Here is a 22,242-nt window from a genome sequence, read left to right as displayed (position 1 = left end):
GCTCAAAAAACATCACTGGTTATGTCACTGGGAAGTGATTCTGCATATCTCAGGTTTAAGACGTTAAGATGTTAATCTTTAAGCTTAGAAGAAAAATAATAGTGATCGTACAAATAATCTCCATCACCACACACGGTATTTACTGTGTGCCAGGAAAGATTCTAACCCATTTGATTTTTAAATAGCCCTCCTCCAACAGTGGTAGGATTATGTCCATTATGCAAATGAAAAACCAGGCACAGAGAGGCATGTGACTTGCCCAATGTCACACAGCTAAAGGACAAGGATAAGATTGGTACTCTGTACTCTGATTACATGCACCAGGGACTGCTTGGTGGTCTCTAGAGTGGATCTTTGACCTGTTTGTGTGTGTGCCAAGCCCCATGGACAGAGTGGCCTTTTTTTTTTTTTTTTTTTTTTTTTTAAATTTAAGAGTGAGAGAGAGAATGCTAGTAGGGGAAAGGGGCAGGGGGAGAGAAAGAGAGAGAATTTTAAACAGGCTCCACACTCAGTGTCTGCCTAACATGGGGCTTTATCCCAAGACTCTGCGTTCATGACCTGAGCAGAAACCAAGAACTGGACACTCAACCATCTGAGCCCCTAGGTGCCCCAGAGAGTGGCCATTTTTATTTATTTATTTAAAAAAAATTTTTAAACGTTTATTGATTTTTGAGACAGAGAGAGACAGAGCATGAACGGGGGAGGGTCAGAGACAGAGGGAGACAGAATCTCAAACAGGTTCCAGGCTCTGAGCTGTCAGCACAGAGCCCGACGTGGGGCTCGAACTCACGGACCGCGAGATCATGACCTGAGCCGAAGTCAGACGCTTAACTGACTGAGCCACCTAGGTGCCTGAGAGTGGCCATTTTTAAAGCAAAACAAATCCCTGCTTGATAGACATGGGGGTAATTTTGTTACAACCCTGAGAATACCTTTTTGAAAGCAAGATCTGTATTGTCTGTGCTGGAGCACGTGACCCAGCCTTTGAACTTCTCCTTGGCTTCTTTCTGGAGCCCCTGGACGAGATGTTCCAGGTACATATGGAAAGTTGCTCCGCTCTCCTCCAGCTGGGACCCCAGGTCTTCTAGAGTCGGAGCGTGGATCTCAGCCTCCACGTAGGAGTTATGGGACTGGGCTACCAACTCATGTGGGACCTGAATCAACGGATGCACACAAGAGCAACATACTGAGCTAAAGAAATGCTGAAACTAATAGTTAGAGAAAGCAAAGTAATTTTGTCAAAACCCACAGTGTGGGCAACGGGCCTAGCGCCATGGGGATAGTTTCCCAAGATCAGCGGCAAGGCTGGGGTGGGGGAGTTTCCCAAAGTCAGGAAAAGCAAATATGTTTCTGAGACTACAGTTATTATCCAAAACATTGCAATGACTTCCCATTCATTCTTTCCGTTTTCCTTTTAACGTATTTTTCTTCGGTTTGGCAAAATGTGGGCTCAGGAAACTTAAAGCACATAGACTTAAGAGAAACATCAAATATGAGTCAGAAATAGCTTTACCTTTTTAGCACACTTTTCCCATTTACAGATGCCAATTCCACCACAAAAAGTATGCCAGCAGTCTACTTCAATAACTTCTTAAACACATCTGTGGCTACACTCAGAGCCTGTCATTGATTCTTGGTTCACAGAACCAAGAGGGTTATGCAGATGTTGAACCTAATCAGGTCCAAGTTAACACATCCAACATAATTGGCTGGCTGGCCTTGAAGCTGGCAATGGAGGGCAATGGAACCGTTTTCTTGAAAACCATCATCACGGTAGCCCCAGGTGTCTAACTGTCAGGGCCTCAGTGATACAGGGCCCCTTACGCTTGTTGGGGGCAACGACCACAGCTACGTTGTGTACTATTGTCATCATAAAATCAGGAACAAACACATATAAGCCGCAAATGCAGCAACGGTTCCAAGCATCTTCTCTGGCTCCAAGAGCTATGAGGAAGGCTGCTGGAAGCGGTTACTCACCTCGAACAGTCTGTCGCATTCTGTGATCATGTGGGCAAGCCCCTGAGCCGCGGCCAGGTTCTCACTGAGGTCCTTTTGATCTGGCTTCCCGGTGGCATATTTCTTCTGTATGACTCTATAATTGAAGGACAGAGTTGTAAGCGGATCCCAAACCCAAGAGCTTTTCGCAATCCAGAGCTTGTCCCTTTTGTTTTCGGTTCCTGTCCAAGATGCTAATCCAGATCCCAGACTTTCTCATTTCCAAATAAAAACAATGACCACACAGATATTCTGAGTCAGGGGAAGAGTCTGACAGCTCATAATGAAAAACCTTGGAAAAATACAAGGGCAGGAGTAACTGCTGGGGGAGAAATTTATCTATTTTTTCCCAAATTTGAAACCACGTCTTTACAGGCTGCTGTTCTCAGGTCTTAAGTCCTGCTTTTTTCATAAGAGATTGTAAATATGACTTCTTTCCCACCCACACACTACATACACACCAGAACACAATGCCTCAGGCTTTCTGGATGGCAATGGCCATCCTTCAGTACTACCTGGTTTTATATCTGAGCACATGAATTAGCTCACCTTGAAACATTTTCTTTCTTTTTTTTAAAGTTTATTTATTCATCGCTTCTCGGCCTTTTGGCTAAGATCAAGTGTAAAGTTTATTTATTCAGAGAAAGAGAGCAAGAGAACGAGCAGGGGAGGGGAAGAGAGAGAGAGGGAGAGAGAGAGAATCCCAAGCAGGCTCCATGCTGTGAGCGTAGAGCCCCATGCAGGGCTTGAACTCACAAACTGTGAGGTTGTGACCTGAGCCGAAACCAAGAGTCAGATGCTTAACTGACTCAGCCACCCGGGTGCCTCTTGAAACATTTTCTGATTATAATAAACTAAATGCTGACAAATCCCCAAACTGAAGTACAATACTAGAAGTGTTTTTTGTTTGTTTGTTCGTTTAATGAGCTATGGGGAATATCTAAGGATTATGGGTGTTGATGAGAAAAACCCACCTGGGGGAGCTTTCTTTCTTCAGTAAATTAAGATGAAAGAGGGAGGGGGCCAGACACACAGCCAGGTTCATGGGTGTCATCTGATTCTCTTCCACCGAGTTGACCACGTCACTCAGGAAGCACAGCAGCGTCTGCAGGACCTCCCTGCTTTCGTCGGCCAGCAACAGGACGGCTGCCTGCACTGCTTGCAGCCGCTGCTCCTTGGGGACATCTGCAGAAAGGCGGGTGCCGGGTCATTAGAGGAACAGCCACAGGAGGAGCCAGCTGGGGGCCCGTGAGGAAGCTCCACCTTCCCGGTGTGCAGACCCCCTCAGAGATATGACCATCACCGACTACCATAGCGACAGCCACTAACGGCACAAAGAAGTAAGTCACCGCTCAGGCCTCACAGCTGCTGAGAGGCAGAGCTGGGACTGGAACCCAAGTAGTCCGGCTCCGGACCCGCGGCCTTAACAAGAAACGCTGTTTGGCAAGGAATGGCCCCGTCCTGGCCTTTCACGGTCTCTGAGCTAGCCACCTGCTCAGCCGTTTGCAAACTGTTTTTCTGCTCTGACTGCAGCTGGCGGCTGGCCGGGGCACGGTCAGCCTGGCTTCCCTCATGTCCACCCTCCCACCAGACAGCTTGGGAAGCACCTCTCAGGAGGCCCAGGGCTCCGGGGCATGTGTTTGGACACCACTGTGTTAGGGGACGGCGGCCTCGCCTTTCCCCACCTCTAGCAGAGGAGCCGGGCTTCGATGCCAGCTTGGCGCTATTAACCACGAGTGGTGGGACAGAGCTGGCTGGCCCTCTCGAATGACTCCTAGAGGCTCGGCTCCTTGAGGGTCAGCCGGACACATCTTCCTTTCTCCTACAAGTCCCTCAGGGCTTGGTGCAGAGGGAGTGTGCTGTTGCTTCATGCGGTGACCTAGTGTCACGCATTTCAAAATCTTGGGGAGTATGGAAGTTGAGGTTGTACTTGGGGAAGAGGATCCAGGTTGACTAGGGTGATGGGAAGGGTCTGGCCGTGTCGGGCCACTCTCCTTCAGGGTGGTCCGTGTGGGGTGGTGGTGGTGGGTGCTGGCCATGCAGGTTCAGAAGGGTGCGGGCCCCAAATAGGTGATGTGAACCGAAAGGGAAAATCCCAGCAAACGGATGCTAGGCACTACATTATGCTGCCCCCTGGCTGTGTTCATTACTGATCTTTTAGGTCTGACTCAATGCCCTTATACCTCTGACTCTGAAAGACCCAGTCAAGAATTCACTCTGGTTACGTGGTCTTTCTTAAAATACCATGTTCTAGAACAGGTGTCTGCAGTGGGGTGTCTGTCCTCTGAAGGGGTGGAGGAAATGCGCTTGTGACAATCCTTGACATGAGAGAAGAAGATATCAGGATTTTCAATGGTGTTTATGTTTTCTCTCATGCTTTAAAAATACTGACTGGGTACGTTTTATAACGTGTATCATAGTATATCACAGTATATTTCTACTATGAAAAATAAGTATACATGCTCAGATATTTACTAGTGGTAGGTGTACATGATAAAAAACATTGGAACCTGCTGCTTCAGAGGGCCTGTGGTGTGACCTTCATCCCGGGTCTGGATCTTCTCCATCATTGTACATCCCAGGGCTGGGTACCCTCTGGACCCCAGTCACGCAGCAAATCCACATTTCTGGAAAAGCCTGCTGTACAGTCAATGTTTTAGAAACCATCTCGACCCCTGCTACGTCCACTGTGTAGTGGCACAAGACAGCCCGGGGTTTAGTAGAAAAGAGCCATTTTGTTCAAATTATAGCAGAACCTTTTTCTTTTTTCTTGCTTGTGCTGAAACAGAAGCAGATGCTTCAGGCTTGTCACTGAAGTGTTATAAATTCAGCTGAGCCATTGAACTGCTTTTAAATATGCTGCTTTGGCTAAGCTGTCTAGTGTGTACATTGTTTTACTTCAGATCGCCAATATTCCACAACAAAATTTGTAAGAGTCATCTGTCATGGCTACATGTTGTCTCAACTTTCTCTCTAGTCATTTTTCCCTTTATCTGTCAGAAAGGATCTTCTATTATTTTCTATAAAAATTGTTGTGAAGGTCAACTATTAATCCCTAAATTCAGCATTCATTTTGAATCCTATCCTCTTTGACCGTTCTGTTACATTCGGCACTCGTGTGGCTCCTGCCTCTTTCTCAGCTCTCGGGAGACTACTCTAGACCTGCATATCTAAATGTTGATAATGGCAACAACGTGGATGGCTATCGGCATCTCAAATTCAATGTCCAGTTGATTCTGAACACCTCTCCTCTCCCTGCTCTCAAACCAGCTCTCCTTCCCCTCTTCTTTTCCATATTCTCCCAGTCACCAAGTGTTAGGACTACAGAGTAGTCTCTGATCCCTCCATCTTTCTCCCTCCTGTAGACCAGTGGGTTTCAAATATTTTCATTATCCGTCCAAACTCCAATTAATCATTTAATGAAAGTCCAAGAAGCAACATAGCTAAAATTAAAACTGCCCTGGAAAAAGGGAGGAAGAACGGTCCCTCTCTTTGACTCTAGAGTCTATCCACAGAACACTGAATTTCCAGTCTCACTGCTGGAAGTCACGGCAGGTAACCCAGTGCTTCACTTACTGTGTTAGCTCACTCACTAACCCCCGGTTCCTGGACAGTCCAATATCTCTTGTTCACCACTTCCACATTCATGGGTCACAAGAGCAGTTCTGATGGATATTTACCCTTGTGGCAGACACAAACATGGATGCCTATTCAACATCTACTCCCTCTTTCTTCCTCTACAAGAAAACACACTTTCTGTTCAGGTGCGGGCTGCAATATGCTCAGGGAAGGTGGGTTCTTCCTGCAGACTAGGGAATAACCATGCTGGCCTAACTCCCAAATGGTAATCCTTCTCTTTCCAGTGACTGATTGAAGGGAGAAGGTATAAATAATTTCTGGCCTATGGGACCAAGATAAATGCTAGGAACTTTTGTAAATGTGTCTCCCTGATAAAAAGAGACATTTGCCCAAGGAGAAGCCCTTCTGCTCTCTTCTTGACTTTGAATGTGATTTGGGGACGACATGATAATTATAAGTTGTGGTAATCATAATTCTAAGTTGTGACCTTCAGGGGATAACCAAGAGAGGCTGACTTCAAGCCTGGCATCACTGAGCTGTGAAATTAACCGACTCTGGAATTACATAATTCCAGATTTCTTGTCATGTGCGATTGTATGATTTTTTTTTTTTTTTTTATTGTTTAAGCTATTTGTTGGATTTCTGGTTCTGTCTTTATAGCCGAGAGCATTCTAACTGGTAACTCCCTCAACAACACCCAAGGGTTGGTTCCTCAATGCTTAACGAATCAAGTATGAACTCTTTGCCCTGATATTCAATGCCCTTTCTTGGTATGGACCCAGTCTAATTTTTCAGTGTCAGTGGTCCTACATCGTACAGTTACCACTCATGCCAGCCAGATGAATACCTTGTAATTCCCTGACACATGCTCATGCTATTTGTATAACTCAACAAGTGTTTCTTCCATAGCCCAACCTTCCGTTGTGGAACCAAGTTCGATTCCTCATCTCAACCTCCTTGGGTTTTCTTTGTAAGCTTACTGTGGAATTTCTCCAATCTTGCTGCACGGCAGTTATTTATGATATGTCTCATGTCCCTCAGTTGTAAGATCTTTAAGAGCAGAGAGTAGGTCTTACCCATCCATATCAGCTGTAGCACTCAGCCCAGTGTCCTGTGCATAAGAGGAACTTGGCAAATGTTTGCTCAGCTAAAATAAACCCTGCTTTGATCCAGTTTCTTGCTGGTGAGTCTCAGAAGGGGCCAAAGGGATTTATCTCTTGGAAATCATCTGGCTTTAACCTTAGACTAGTGTCAACCCTAACCTGAGAACTGATTAAATGTAAAGAATCATATATGATAGTTCCAAACCATGAGGGAGGCTTCATGGCAGCTCAATCTCTTATGGCAACAAAATCATAAACTCTCTGTGTTTGGGCTCACACAACATGTACCATTAGTTTAACTTAACTTATTCACTTTGACAAAATAATATTTATTTAGTGGGTCATCACTTTATCCTGTTTTTACAAGTGGTATTTATTATAATCCCTTTTGGATTTGCAATATCGTAGGCTCCTGAAACACAGTTAGCCCAGAATTCTCTATAGCAGGGATCTTCTTCAAATTGGATGAATTCCATGTTGAGTCCCAGTTCAGGTATATTTTGCTGAACACTCAAAGTCCACAGCCAAATATTTTTTTTTCCTAAAATATTGGGACTTGGACCACTAAAATAATTTATAATCATAATATTATTGCATCTAGAAAAGAGTCATGTGTTCATTTCTAATATCCCCCTTTGCTGCTACCTTCAGAAGGATACGCTACTTTCAGAAGAATAAAAAATTTTTTATTCAATGGTTATTTTAATTATTGGGGCTTTGCTGAGAATTGTCAATTTAGCATCACTTAAAAAATTCCAAGTGAAAACATTACTTACTTGAATTAGGCCTAAGCTTCATTTGGTTTGTTTACTTTTCACCAATTAAAATACATTGTATTAAGATACATTTGCTTCTTATTTCTGGTCATTTGGCTTTGAATTTCATATATCCCAAGGAAATGTTTATTTTAAAAAGATAAAATATATTTTTTAATGCTATTCATTTATTTTGAGAGAGAAAGCATGAGCGGGGAAGGGCAGAGAGGGAGGGAGAGAGAATCCCAAGCAGACTCTATGCTGTCAGGGCAGAGCCTGATGCAGAGCCCAAACTCATGAACGGTGAGTTCATGACCTGATTCGAAATCAAGGGTCGGATGATTAGCCCGACTGAGCCACCCAGGCACCTCCAAAATTAAGTAAGTTTACAAAAACATTTATATACCAAATAAATTCCATTGTGTCCCCTTTGCATTTTAAAGTTATTAAAAGTACATCGAAAGTTAGTTTTGGATCTTATGCAAAACCCTACTGAGAAGGAAAACTTTGATGTCAAAAAGGTATTTTCAGACCCGTAAAATATGGCCTGGAGATTTCCATATCAAACTGTGAACAAAGTTTACTTTTGGAAAGAAGTGTAGATGATAACTTTCATATATTTCTTTATGGATTTATGTATTACTTGTACAACAAGCACTCAGTCTGCAGAATGTTTTTACGTGGATGCGTGCGCATGAGAACAGTGGTCTGCATGGCTTCCACTTACACTGATAGATGTGGAGGAAGGTCTCGCTGAGCTTGTTGGTGAAAAGAGGCTCTGGGAGGTCCCGGAAGAACTGTTTTACCATATCCGCCACATCATAAGCAGATTGGTCCTCATAGCTGACATTCTCAGGGAAGCTCTCGTTCATCTGACGTAATGCATGGATTCGAGATTTCACGCCCGATTTTCGAAAAAGACCCACCTGAAACAAGTCACAGGGACGTGTTAGCGAGGCGGGCCTGGCCCCAGTCATTCTCTTCCTAAAGCAAGCAACCTGGGAGTGATGAGAGGGCATGGAACCAGGACCAGAATGAGTAGCAATTGCTTCCGAACTGGTAAAACCGTGAATGATGAGTTTAGTTACTTCGGGCAGTAGTTGAACGCTGACTTCCTCTCCCATAAAATAAAGATAAGAATAATACTCCACCCCACAGGGCATTCGTGGAGATTAAATGAGAAAATGTGCATGACAGTGTTTTGTAACCTGTAGCCTTCTAACACACTAGATGCTATCATGGCATTCACTTATCCAACAAGCAATGATTAAATACCACCCTATCGCAGGCATATTTACAGTTGCTAGGAGCCATTGGTGAGCAGAGCAGGCCAGACAAAATTCCCTACTGTCTGGGGTTGACGCTTTAGTGGGGGATTTTGAAAAAGTTTGGTCAATGGAAGGTTTGGTGGGTCCCAGATAAGCAAGCAGTGCACCTTTGGGGGAGAAGTTCATCGGGAATATGCTCATGAAACAAAATAATACCATAAGCATGTATTTTGATTTAAGGGTCTTATTTCTTGTTCTCTTTTGGAACCCCTGTAATCCTCCCTATGTATGTTTTTCATATGATGCTCGGCACCCATTATTCTACCTGGTTACTTATGTGCATAAGCTGTGGCTCTAGTGAGGATCCCTGGGTGGCATTTTTTTCACTTTAAGGCATTGTCTTATGTAGGGCTTAGATTCCTCTTCTCTTTGACATGTAAATGGAGAAATGGAGCAGTAAGGAACCAAGGGGATAATGCTCCTAGTAGGAATGAGTTGAGGTGGAGCAGAGCCCCAGGAGAATGGAGACTCCTGCCAGGGTCGGCAGGTTACACTCTTGGCTCCTCAAGAGGCTCTGCACTCTGGACTTGCCTCTACCCAAGAAATGACTGAATTTCTCTGGGACCCCTGGTTTACAGTGAATTTGCATGTCTGCTATTTTTTTTTTTAATGTTCATTTATTTATTTTGAGAGAGAGAGAGAGTGTGTGCTTGCGTGCACGTGAGCAGGGAAGGGGCAGAGAGAGAAGGAGAGAGAAGATCCCAAGGAGGCTCTGTACTGTCAGCACGAAGTCCAATGCGGGGGGGCTGGATGCCACAAACCATGAGATCACGACCGGAGCCGAAATCAAGACGCTTAACCGACTGAGCCCCCCCAGGTGCCCCAGCATGTCAGCTATTTTTAAGTGCCTGTAGGGCCCGGAGTTGCTCAAACTCAGTCGTTCATTCAACCCTCAATCTCTACTCTTCTCACTCCTGAAGGGCTCACAGGTTGGCTCACTTCCAAAAAGGTGGGGAGATTTTGAGCGGTCAGACAGGTAAGCAGCCGCACACCGGTCAGCCATGGCTCCTCCTCCCTGAGCCTGGGGAAACTTTCAGGCCATGTCAGCGGCTGCTCCGTGTGCCAGGCCAGGCTTGACCCAAGTTCAGGTGTCTGAGGAAAGCTCTCCTGGTTATTGCTCTAAATGGAGAGCTGTCCTAATTCCTTTAAAGTACAGTGACAGCAAGGGGAGAAGTCTGAGCGATGAGAGAATACTCAGGTTTTGTACACGTCAGCGGAATGGATCGCAGAGGACATCATACGCTGCTACGTTTTGTGGCAATAAAAACCAAATCCTTAGTAACACTTTTTTTGCATTCCCAGGCTTAGCACCCTAATTCCACAGATCAGGAATATTCAGGCATATTGTCACTGAAAACATTAATTGCTTTCCTTTTTATTTCTTAAAGTTTGGAATGTCTAGAAAATGCAAAACTTCGCCGCACTTAGATGACTGCTTCAAGAATGCAAAGGACATTTATCATCCTCTGGCAACGGCTCCAAACTTCATCAAAGCCCATGAGAAGAAAGCACGTACTGTCGAAAGAAAAATTCAAGGTGTCAGATGAACGATTACTAAAGTGAGGTCCATCCTCAGCCTGGTTACATTCTCGACTTCTCTAGTTCTGGAAGGAGGCCCAGGACGGTGCCACGGGGCTGTGCTCCACGGGAGTTCTCAGAATCAAAGTGCCTGGAGGGTGAATTGTGAAGTATGACTCACAAACATTTATCCTCCTGTGAGTTGGTATTATTCCTCCTGAGAATTCCTGTTATTTTCTTAGCAGCAGAGGACTATTGATTGGAATCTATCAAGAATAGAGCAGATAGGTGTTTGTGGGTAAATTACGAGCATCCCGAGTCTTGCTGGCTTCATCTCTGGGTGAGTACCAACGTGCATGTACAAACACATCCCAGCAATGTTTTCCTCGTATTGTTCCGTTTCCAAGTTTCTTTCTAGTTTCAGCAAATGTTGTTATTTTAATTATTTTAGACATGTCTGGAGCTCTCCAGCTGCGGGCTCTCAGCTGCTTGTTCTGACTTAGATCTCACAGGATGTCCAGAGGGCAGTCAGGTATTTATTTGTTCTGCCTCAAATTCTGACAATAACCCTTCCGTCCCACCCTTATCTTCCAGGGATGTGGGAAATATCTGTGGGATCTGTGGATTTCTGTTGGAAGCACAGAAGGAAATTTCTTTCCTAAACTTAATAAGGAAAAGGTGGTCTGAACTCAGACCAGATTCCAGATGTAGTAGCTCAGGATGGCAGAAGGGAAAGGCAGAGAGAAACCCCAGTCTTCAACCTTAGCCCTACACTGATGAAAAACTAACCTGGGAGCCACCCTACTTCCTGGCTTCTTGTTACAGGAGCTCATGAATTTCCTATTGGGTGCGCCATTTTGGGACTGTCTTCTTCTGTTCCTTGCAGTGGAAAATTCCCAGGACACAGTGACTAGAAGATTCTTCTGATGGTGTAGAGACCCTGAGAATAAGGAGAAGTCCACCTACCTTCATTAAGCAACCGTGGAGGCTGGTGTGAGTGACTGGCAATAATCCTTTCTTTGAAAAGTTTTCAAAGGAGTGATGCAATTTGCACTTCTGGTGAAAAAAAAAATTTTTTTTTTCCCAAGTGAAAACAGAGAACCGAAGAAACATGTTAAAGCTGTCGCTTCTAAGGGCAGCCTTGTCATCACTGTGGATGGGAGGCTGCCCCAGATCCCTCAGCTTCATTATGAGGAAGACCCAAACAGTGTGAAATGTCTTTCATTTGCCTCTGCGCCTGTCACTGCTGGTAGTCACACAGGGCCCCATGCTTGGTTTCATTCTCTGCTGTCACCGTCTTGAAATTCGTAATAAGTTACGAACAAAGAAGCTCAAGTTTTCATTTCGCACGAGGCCTTGCAGGCTCCACAGCAGGTCCCGTTCTTGTGTGCCGCTAAAGCACGGCTCCAACACCCTCTCCAAGACGGGAGGACTAGTGGTCAGCAATGCAGAGTTCATTTCACAAGCATCTTGCATGTGATCTCTCCTTTCACAAGTAAAAGGGTGAGTGGCGAGCGTTCCCTTGGTCCAGTTTTACTTTCCTCTCTTTTGTCTTCCACCTAAAATCCCAGCTGTGAAAAAGCAGACTCAAAGTATAACCTAGAGAGGCCCCAGAGCATCATTTATGTCATCTGAGGTAGACAGCAGGGCCATGATGAACAGGCAGCGCGTACAGGGCACCTGCACTGAGTAGGAAGTGTCTTCCCAGAATAACTGGGCTTCTAAAACTTACTGTTCCATTAGAATGAGAGGTCGGGCATGAGTGCTGCATTAGAATTCAAATTTCATCTAAATAACATTAAATCTCCTACTTGGCATCCTTTTTATGCTAATCCATTCAATACTTAATGATGTTTATCAGGACTTCCATTTCCTCTTCTTCAGAAATGTGCTCAGCTAATGAAGAAAGGTTGGTTTTATGCAGAAAGAGAAAGGTTCCTAAGTACAGGGTGCGGGGGGTGGGGGTGGGGGTGAATGGAGGAGGGGCGGGTTCTGATTCTGAGCACTGCAGGCTTTGCCTCTCCTCTCCCTGCGGTGGCTTCACATTCATCAGGATGGGCATAACCTGTGCTTCTGTGCGCCACTGATTTAGGGCAGAAATAAAAGCTCAGCCAACAAAGCAAGGCTCCTCTCACACACTGCTATGTCTGAATACAAATGGTTCATAATTGAAGGCTGAACTTCCTTATTTCATCTATGGGCAGCTGCAAGGGTGAAAATGGATACACTGTGTTTCATCATCTATAAACTGTTCTGCACTTGGGAGTGTAGGAGGGGAAATGTTGGCAATGTTTCAGGGCCCCGGGGGGCTGCGCTCAACTGTTGGTGATGAATGCTTATGTTTGAGGTGAATGCTTAGCATGAGGAAAAGGGGTCTAGCTCATGGTAGGAAGCCTCCTTCCCTGGGGTCCAGGGCAAAGCCTTGGGAGAGTCTTGGATGGTGGTTCAAGGGAACCATGTGAAGGGAGGCAGCACAGAAGCCAGTTAGAGAAAGGATGTTCTGGATGCTCTGGTTTCCTATGACTCAGGGGCTGAGATCTCAAGATCCTGTGCAGACCTAAAACTTTTCGGTTCTAAGGAGGTGCTACTGGTGAAGAAGGAACAGTCTAGAGTGATGCATGTTCCTTCCCTCTTACTCTTGTCCCCTCTTTCTTTACTGATTCATTCACTTTTTATGTGCTTTTGTTTGCTCTTAGAGTCTCTAGAATAGTCTTCCTTTTAAGCCTGGTTTTAATTTTCCATGTGTTTGTCTGGTTTTCCCTTGTGCCCTTGTTATTGCCACCTTCCTTCTTCACCGGGACCAGAGGTGGGGGGGGGGGGGGAGTCTCTGTGTGCTTTCCACACTCTGTGATGGTGAAGGGGAGGGACTTACAAGGTGGGGAGCCCTGCAGGTGTGGAGGGCTTCATGAAGTCCTAACTGGCTCTGGGGAAAGTCCCGTTGACATCTTATGGATTCTTACTTTTGACTGATACAAGAGAGGGTTGCCTCATTCATTTTGGTTACATTTATAATCGGTATTTATGTCCTCGAAATCAGTCTTTTGCCCACAATGGTTTGCCAGCACACTGTTTTCTCAGTAAGGCATTCTTCCAGATTTAAAACACAGCTAGAGGCTTGATATGGAGACCGGGAATAAGCCAGTGAGCCAGGATTGAGGAGATTTTGGTGCCCACCATCCTTCTCTCGATTTGTATGACTTTTCCTTCAGATAGGAGACTAGACCCAGTAACAGTGGTCTTACTGATGTCATCCATGATTCAGAATCTACAGGGGTCCTGAGTAGTTTCCAGTCTACACTAAAGGAGTGAGTAGAACAGTGGTAGTGTAATTCATTTACTCCCATCCAACTTTGTTCAAGAAAGAATTCAAGGTGACCTATAATGATCTCTAAAATGTATAAGGTACAATTAAATTAAAGATAAAAGATAAGAAAATTTGAGCAAAAGGAAAATAAAGATGAAAAGGGCGGCCAGAAATGAGGTGGACATACAAAATTCATGCCAAATATTTACCTATATTTACTACAGGCAGAATATACATTTGGCTCTGATCATTCTAGCAGCTAATATAGAGAGGAAAAAATACCCAGTTGTTTTTAATATTAAAAAAGCTAAACAAACAGACTCATCATCCAAAAGAAACACAATGCTTTCAGGTGTTGGGGCCAGAAAAAGATTCTTCCATTATCACAGAAAGGCTATCACCTCATGTAATAACCAACATCATCGACAAACAAAGGGTATGATGAACAAAGAGAATGAGGCATTCATCAATGAGTTGTTTAGGGCTATTTCTCAAAGTGTCCCTTGATGCTGGAGATGGCATCACCCTAGATCCACGGGGACAAGCAATTCTAAGAGGTGACAGCAGAGTGGAGTTTTTAAAAACCTGGACGCTGGAGTTGGCTTTTCAAGCGAGTGTTGGCTCCACCATTGCCACCTGGGGGACAACCCCACCCAGGGTGGATATGGCATTAAATGAGGCAGTGAAGGTAAAACACTCAGTATGATGCCAAGAACATGCTGGGCATCAAGGAATGTTACTATTATTGAGCCAATTGCATAGATGGATTGCATTTGCTTTAGGTATTCCTGAACAAACACTGTTTTCCCTTGATAGGGCTTTTGCTGAGAAGCATTCACTGGCCATGCATTAGAATGTCTAGAACAAAATATTTTTTGTTCTTGGGAAGGCAGAGCCAAAAACTCTAAGGAAATTAGCCAAGAGGAGGGACGTGTCTCGTAAACCCTTAGGAAAACTGAGAAGCTTGGAAAAACGGGTGTCTGAAAAAAAGGTTACCCTCCACAAAACACAATCTTGGGTTTTGTGATATTCATAGATGATCCACCTTTGATTGGTGTGCAGTTTGGTAAAAGCTCTAAAATTAAAAAAAAAAAATAGTAATGCTTAAGTAACTGGATTCATTGGTTTGCTCTATTCAGATGTTATTCACAAGTCAGTTAATGCTGGGGTATCTGCTGAGCACCACAGTTATAGAAAAGTGGCCTGTTTCCCTTCTTTCTGAGAAAAAACAGGGAAGCTACTAAAGCCATTTCTCAAAACAAAATAGTCCTCACCATGACAGTAACAGCAGCCACTCCTGCCCTCCACTATGCCATCGAAATAAATGGAAGAAATGTGTACTTGTACATTCTCTAACTTAGGAGTGGGGAGGCAAAAAGGGGATCATGCATCATATGAAGAAGTTACTCCTATTAGCTCCATTGAAAAGTGGTACCTGATTCATCAAGAGACCATCCTGATTCTGACTGTGATCTCAGTTTTGGGGTAGTTACAAGCATAAGTAGCCAGGATCTGTGAGTTCATGTAGCTCATTCCTATTCACTGAGGCCAAGGCCAAGGGTAAATCATTAAAAGGTGCAAATAATCTTAGGTGGGCATGGATTATTCACATGGTATTAAAGGGTATGATGCACAAAAGCCACTGTAGAAGACTTACCTGAAAATACCCCCACTACTCCAGGGTGTAATTTATCAAGTGGGAATATGGCTCTTTTGGGGGGCAGGATATTTAAGAAACTAATGGGTATTAGTTTGGAGGAGCAATGGGTTGGCCTAGTAAATTACAGACTGGAATGCACTCTGGGTCCAATCATAGGCCACCATTATGGTGGTTCCCAAACAGTCCTGGAGACAGAAATCGATCTCTGAATATTTTATTTAGCATTTTAATCAACTCTACAGGATGAGGGGATATTTGACTTAGCTGGCATCATTTTCAACATTTACTTGCACATTTAAAAAGAAATAAATTAATTCATCTTTGGTTTAAGTTTTCCTGGTCATGGTGCTGAAAGAATGATGAAAAGGGATGAAACCATGCTGTGAAAACAGTGGCGGCAGTGGGCCAATAATTAAAAGGAAATGCAGTGTAAAGCCTAACTCCCAGTTTCTGGGGAATGTAAATTTGCCAGCACAGGTAGAAGCTATTAACATGAATTTTCACTCAGGACCTCATTCAAGTTGCCCGTGAGGAAATACCTTCAAATAGCTTGATAAGGATGTAACCTGGTCAAATTCAATGCTGACATATAAAGATCACAGTGCCTTTTCTTTTTGGTGAGGCATGTCTTATCTGATACTGGAGGGATCGGACTTGGTCCGGCATTCCATAAATGCACGCCTGTGTTTGGGATGTCCAACCATACCTGATCGAGGCAGTTGCTACGCAGGTATCTGAGTGCTTGCTGAATACTCTGAGGCAGGGGCTGTCCCGTTCTCTGCACGTGAACTATGAGGGGAACACCAAAGACAGTCTTGTCTTTGTAATCAGGAACTTTCATCCTCTTCATGAACTTTGGAACTGACCTAGAATTCACAGAAACCAGGTCACGCGAGCCCCTTGGGGCAGCCTGTGGGGAGAGGCTGTGAAAGCAAGCAAGAGGGAAGCCAAGCTTTTGTTGGAACGACCAACAGACACAGGGGGAATTCCACATCTCTCCCTTAATGAATCACATTACATGGAAATACTGTGTGTGCCCCTTGCCTATGTTAGATGTCTAACTATTAAACAGCATGATTCATGTTAGCGGGATGGATTTATGGCTCTGTTTTCAAGTCAAGTGGACAACCTTCCAGTTTAATTGTGAATGACACTTACTGTCCCCAGTAAGACAGAAGAAATTTAAAAACTATGAGAAGAGGAAATTTAGTTGGGGTTGGGGGAGAAAGGAGGGGAGAGATGATGAAGCACTTCTTGGCTACGTTCTTACTTTTCTAGAACCGGTCGAACTTTTTAAAGGAAATTTTAATACAAGCATATATTGATTTGACTCTGCAATTTATAACTTCCTAAAATATTTTTATAAAGGCACTTTCGATCCTTCTCTAGACATAATATATAACATAAGACGATTAATGACATATTTTATATTTTTTCAAATCCATCAACTCATCTAAAATAGGGACTTACTTAAGGTTTCAACACATGCTTTTGTCAGTTCCTTACTATAAAGGTTTACTGCATATTCTTGTTCTTATTTGCCAGTGTGGTAAATGCAGAAATGTAGTTGAAGAATCAAATGCTCTTTGAATGAATCAACACTCTAAGTGTTGAGCTCTGCCCTGCTCCAGAAGGTACGAGTGACAGCTGTTTCTTTGCAAGCTGCCAGAATTATTTTATGGCCAGTTTATTTTTAATTCCTCTGTTCACTATTAATCACCCTTTGCTGGTCTTTGTTTCCTTCTTGGAGCCTGACTGCTTTCCCTGGAAACTAACAAGAGAGCTACAGATAAAGCAATGCTTCCTGCAGGCGACATCACGTCCCCGCTGCAGCAGCACAGAAGGCAGACAGTAAGGCAGAGCTCCGGCATGGTTTCCAGGAGATCGGAACGAATGGCTTCTTCAGAAATCAGAACTTAAATACTGAAGCTTTGGCAACTGTGTACTTAGCTCTCGAACAAACGATCCCCTCCTAAGTGACCACACTACGCACCACGTCCAGCCGTGTTTATTGGACAGGGAGTACTTCTCCATGATGGCCGTGAGGCGAAGCAGTGAGAAACGCTGGAGCAGGTTCAGCTGGCCGGCTGTCTGGTTGCTGATGTGGGGTGCCGTGGACGGCTGAGGCTGGTGCGAGAGCTGGAAACTATTCCATCGGAGTCGCCTTTACCGGAAAGACCGTCAGAGAAGCCAGTCACAAAGTGGGTATGTCATTGGAAAACACAGGATGTTACTAACTTTTAAGTAGCTAATCAAAATAGTTTTCGAGCCAAGAAAATCACAAAGCAAATGGAACAGGAGACGCCAATGTACAGAATGAACATAAGAAACCTTTTTTTTTTTTTTTCAAGTCTGATAATGAAAAAGGTCATTCTCTGTTTTGTTGGGAGGTTTTAAATAAGTGACATAATACATTTTATTTGTTTGTTTATTCCTAAATTTGCTCCCAAAGTGTTGAAAGCGGCTGAGACGGTGTATGTGTAAGTGTGTGTGGAGGGAGAGAGAGACGCAGACAGAGAGCTCGAGACAGAAAGTGAGATGTGGAATGTTCCGGAACCGTAGAACATTTCACACTGCCGTCCTGTCTGCATTCTAACTCTCCTTTGCTGTTGAGATGGAACCTGAAGGTGTTCCATCCAGGCACAGATGAAGACGCACCCCTGAAGTGACAACACATTAGGGAACCCCAAGACACATGTCTGTCTCAACAAGAGCCCAGCGGCAGGTACAGTATTACTGTTTCTACTGCTTTAAGCTCTTCCGGGCCCATTTTTCAAGGGTGCTTCTGAAATGCTCTTTGTAAAACAGCTTTAATGTACCCTGTAATGGGCATTTTTTAAAGCCAAAATAAACTTGTTAAGTATGCACCCTTGCGTCTCAGAAATTTATCATAGGATTTAAAAAAAAAAACACGTTTAAAATTTGCGGTGGAGCTGTTTAATTAATACTGCAGCAAGGACACGGGAAGTACCTGGGGCTCCCTTACCAGTGATCCCTGATGGTGCCTAGCATAATGCTTTCAATGTATACTCACTATATATATATATATATATATATATATTTAGTAAAACTGAGGTCGAATTAAAGGATAAACCCTCAGAGAAATGAATGTGAGTTGACACGGATTCAATCCCCATAATATTTGTCACAAAAGATATACTTGTGTTCGAATAGCCTAATCCTGTGTATCACCTCAAACAGGGTCAGGCATTTAGTATGTGCTCTTTAAACGTTTCTTAAATAAAGACACCATAATTATTACGAGACGGATTGAAAATCATGCCACCAACCTGTTTGGCCTGGTCAGAGAGGCCCCTACACCAGAATCCCTCCTTTCCCTGACCCCAGTGGCCTCCGACTCATTAAGAGATGCTCTGTCCACATCGCTGGGTGTTGTCCGACCTTCGGAGACTGAGTTGCCTTCGAAATCTAAGGTGATCTGATTAGGCGATGGAAAGGGGCATAATCCAGATTCTCCAACCAGTGCGTCGTGTGTTTGCAGCTCAGGCAAGACGTTCTTTGACCAGTCATCCACTACCTCCTGGAGCCCATTGACGTGGTGCAAGATGTCATCTAAATGAGGGAAGAGGTCATCTTTCTCCAAGTCCAAAAGGTCTCCCGTGCTGGCGTACAAATGGGAGCCCGGGACGTTGTCGTAGATGCTGACTCTACTTGCCCTGTGGCAGGACGCCATGAGTCTGGGCTCCCCGGCACCAGGGCCCTGCTGTCTGCCCAGGGAGATGCTACCGGTCCTCCAGTTAACCCCATTGCCACCGTCTGTGGGCGAGAGGCTCTCGATAGAGAGTGCCTTGGGGAACGTTCCTGGTTTGTGATCCTTGGGAATATGCACTACCAAGTTCTCCTGGGAATGGAACTCGTGTGCGTGGTTCTGGTCGCCTGTGTCCCGCGGTGCCGTCCCAGCCAGCACGTCCAGGTCTTCCAAGTACATGCCCCCACGCTTGTTGGCCTCCTGGCTTTTCCGTTCCTTGGGGCCGGGCATGCTCACCCCGCTACCACTGTTTAACGACTGGCTGCTTTCCCCGCTCCATTTGCCGGAGCTCGGGAGCCCTCTGGTGCAGGCAGCGGGGGGCGAGCTCTGGAGATCCCCGTTCGGGATGGGGACGCACTGCATGGCCTTGAAGGCCTCTGGCTCCTGTTGCAGCACGGGCCCGCTGATCACCAAGCCCCCGGTCCGCCCCGGCCCCTTATGCCTTCCGTGCGCTCCCTTCCCTCGGAGTGTCTCCATACGTTTCAAAAATGATTTGGCTCTGGTCCTGGTGGGTTTCTCATTCTTTGGGTGGAGGGGGTAGCTGAGAACGTCTCTGGGGGACTGTGGGAGGCTGCCGCTGACGAACGTGGCGTCCAGCATGACTGGGCTGTCAGGGCAGGACTGGCCGGGGCAGTCGAACGGCTCGCGGCCCGCGCTGTGGCTGCCCGGCTGGCCGCGACCGTCACTCCCTCCGCTGCTCTCACTGTGAATGGAGCAGACCTCGGGCTCGCTCAGGTCTGTGAGGACACTTTCACTGCTGGTGGTGTTCCTCATCCTAATGTCTCCCGATGACCCATTCCTGTCTCCTCCGGGGAACAGTGTGTGCAGGTCGTCCACGCGAGACCACCGGCGGCTGGTTCTTTGGAAAGTCCATTTGTTGCTGATGCAGAGATCTTCCTCATCTGAGTCGTCACCCTGAAAAACATTACAGATGACGCTCGCTTCTAGGAAGCATGGATGCAGTGGGAAACAGGGTGAGCACAGAGGCACGGTACTCCCCCTCTTTTCCCTTCCTTCCACGCGTGCCCTCTGGCTGTCCCACGGTCCTTCCACCATCTTTCATTGTCCCCCACACCCTCCTCCTCCCTTGTGCCTACAGGATCTCTTCTCAACCTACTGAGCTTTCTTCCTTTTAATTTTCATAGAGGTTCTGAGTCCTTCCTTCCTCTCTGAGAAGTTTTCCTTGACTGATTACGAAGAGGTGTAATTACCATCTGACTAGACATCTAAATATAAAACACCTGCAGCTCTCTTTTTCAGAAACTTAATCCTGCCATCAAAGGCACCGACTTCTTTCCTGAAACCTCTTCACTGAGCCCCAGGACCATAGTTCCAGCTTCCCTCCTCTTTTTTTTTTAATTTTTAAAAATGTTTTTATTTTTGAGAGAGGGAGAGAAAGGGGGGGGAGAGTGGGGGAGGGGCAGAGAGAGAGGGAGACACGGAATCTGAAGCAGGGTCCAGGCTCTGAGCTGTAGGCACAGAGTGTGATGTGGGGCTCTAACCTGTGAACCGTTAGATCATGACCTGAGCCGAAGTCGGACACTTAACCGACTGAGCCATCCAGGCGCCCCTCCTTCCTCCCTCTTCTGAACTTCAGAGTCAATCTATCTCAAAAGTAACATACTCCTTACCTTAGTCTCCCAAATCTGATTCTTACCATGTATTCCCTGCGCAAATTAATGCCAAAATTATCCACTGAATTCCTCTAAGTAGAAACTTGGGAGCCATTACAGAGATCACCAGTTGAGGAGAGTCCAATCCAGCCGGCTCTGCTTGGCCAGCCTGCTTGTTTTTGATCAACTCTGAATCTAAATGCCTTTTTGCAGGACATGCATTGCCGGGCAGCTGAACCCCCAGTGCTCTGCCCTGACTCACACTCTGCACCTCACACACTTCTTTTTTCCTGTCTGGGTTCTGCCTGGGTAGAAACCCCCTGAGAGATGAGAGTTTGGGCTCCTTGAGGCCAGAGATGTCCTCGTTTACCTTTGCCAATCCTTGTGGCCCAGGACAGACCTGGACCTAGGGCAAAAAATAATAATTTCCCTCCAAGATGAGTGGATTCATCAGCTTCTTCCCCCTCCTCATCCTGCATGTTACCAAGACCCAACTCTGAAATGACTTTCAAATCCATTCCCTCCTTCACATCTTCCCTCTCATTCCCTTTGTGTAGGCCCTTGGCACCTCTGTCTGGGTCCGTTACAGTAAAAGCCTGGCTAGAATCCTTGTCTCCAGCGTCTTTCCCATCTAAACAGCTTTCCACAGTGTAATCCAAATATGATCATGTAATTTTCCAGCTTCAAAGCCTTCAGCTTCCCTTGGCCTTCCTAGAAGTCTTTAGCACGGCCATTCAAAGCCCTTTCAACCGGCCTGCAGTGTACTGTTCTTGCCTCCCTTTAGTTGTGCCTCCCAGTTTCCCCGCTCCCTGGCCCATTCTCTTCAAAGCCTTCCCTCACCGCTCCAAGGCAATGACTACTTCCCGCCCAGAGCTCCTACAGCATTTGGGTTAGATCTGTGTTGTAGCACTTACTCTAATGAGAACTTGAGCTCATGCTGCTCAAATCCACTCTCAGTCGTTAGAGGTAAGCTCATCAAGAGAAGGGCTTGTGTATCTGTGTCTTAATCATATTTATAACCTCTCCAACATCAAGCACATAGTAACTGCTCAATACTGTTTTGTTATTTGAATCAAATTTATTTTACTTTGACATCTGGTTCTAAGACTTGGTTCCAAATTCTAGTAGTACCAGTTAAGAGTTTAGGTGATTGCTTGCAAATTGCTTCTTCTCTCCAGTTTCCATCAACTCATGAAATGGTACTAAAAACAGGTTCTAGGGGCGCCTGGGTGGCGCAGTCGGTTAAGCGTCCGACTTCAGCCAGGTCACGATCTCGAGGTCCGTGAGTTCGAGCCCCGCGTCGGGCTCTGGGCTGATGGCTCGGAGCCTGGAGCCTGTTTCCGATTCTGTGTCTCCCTCTCTCTCTGCCCCTCCCCCGTTCATGCTATGTCTCTCTCTCTGTCCCAAAAATAAATAAAAAACGTTGAAAAAAAAAATTTAAAAACAGGTTCTGCCTCATGGGTTTGCTGAGGGAGCTAAATGAAATAATGCATTTAGCAGGCCCTCATTGAGGAGTATTTGTTATTTTCCAGTGTTGGCTAAATTGCTTATCTACTTATTGTCTATCTAAGAAGATTGCTTACCTATCATTTTACATATCTAATGTCTACTTTAACCC

At 45.3% G+C, this 22,242-nt stretch overlaps 1 protein-coding gene across 6 annotated transcripts in view; it reads right to left on the bottom strand.

The window, feature by feature from the left end:
- STARD13 (StAR related lipid transfer domain containing 13) overlaps positions 1 to 22,242 on the bottom strand; it is a 185,296-nt gene that overhangs the window by 8,346 nt on the left and 154,708 nt on the right. For 4 of the 6 annotated variants that reach the window (XM_058687749.1, XM_058687758.1, XM_058687792.1 and 1 more), the window contains exons 5-11: positions 18,533 to 19,926; positions 17,236 to 17,406; positions 15,949 to 16,165; positions 8,160 to 8,358; positions 2,970 to 3,180; positions 1,978 to 2,092; positions 933 to 1,154 (exon numbers count right to left, since the gene is read on the bottom strand). In XM_058687749.1, the coding sequence (XP_058543732.1) occupies positions 933 to 1,154; positions 1,978 to 2,092; positions 2,970 to 3,180; positions 8,160 to 8,358; positions 15,949 to 16,165; positions 17,236 to 17,406; positions 18,533 to 19,926 (2,529 nt within the window). The remainder of the gene's footprint in view (positions 1 to 932; positions 1,155 to 1,977; positions 2,093 to 2,969; positions 3,181 to 8,159; positions 8,359 to 15,948; positions 16,166 to 17,235; positions 17,407 to 18,532; positions 19,927 to 22,242) is intronic. The other 2 variants (XM_058687766.1, XM_058687772.1) reach the window with 1 other exon arrangement.

This window comes from Neofelis nebulosa, chromosome 1 (assembly GCF_028018385.1).
Source record: "Neofelis nebulosa isolate mNeoNeb1 chromosome 1, mNeoNeb1.pri, whole genome shotgun sequence".
NCBI lineage: Eukaryota > Metazoa > Chordata > Mammalia > Carnivora > Felidae > Neofelis > Neofelis nebulosa.
The sequence above is the reverse complement of the archived record's forward strand: the minus strand, read 5'-3'. Positions and strand labels throughout refer to the sequence as shown.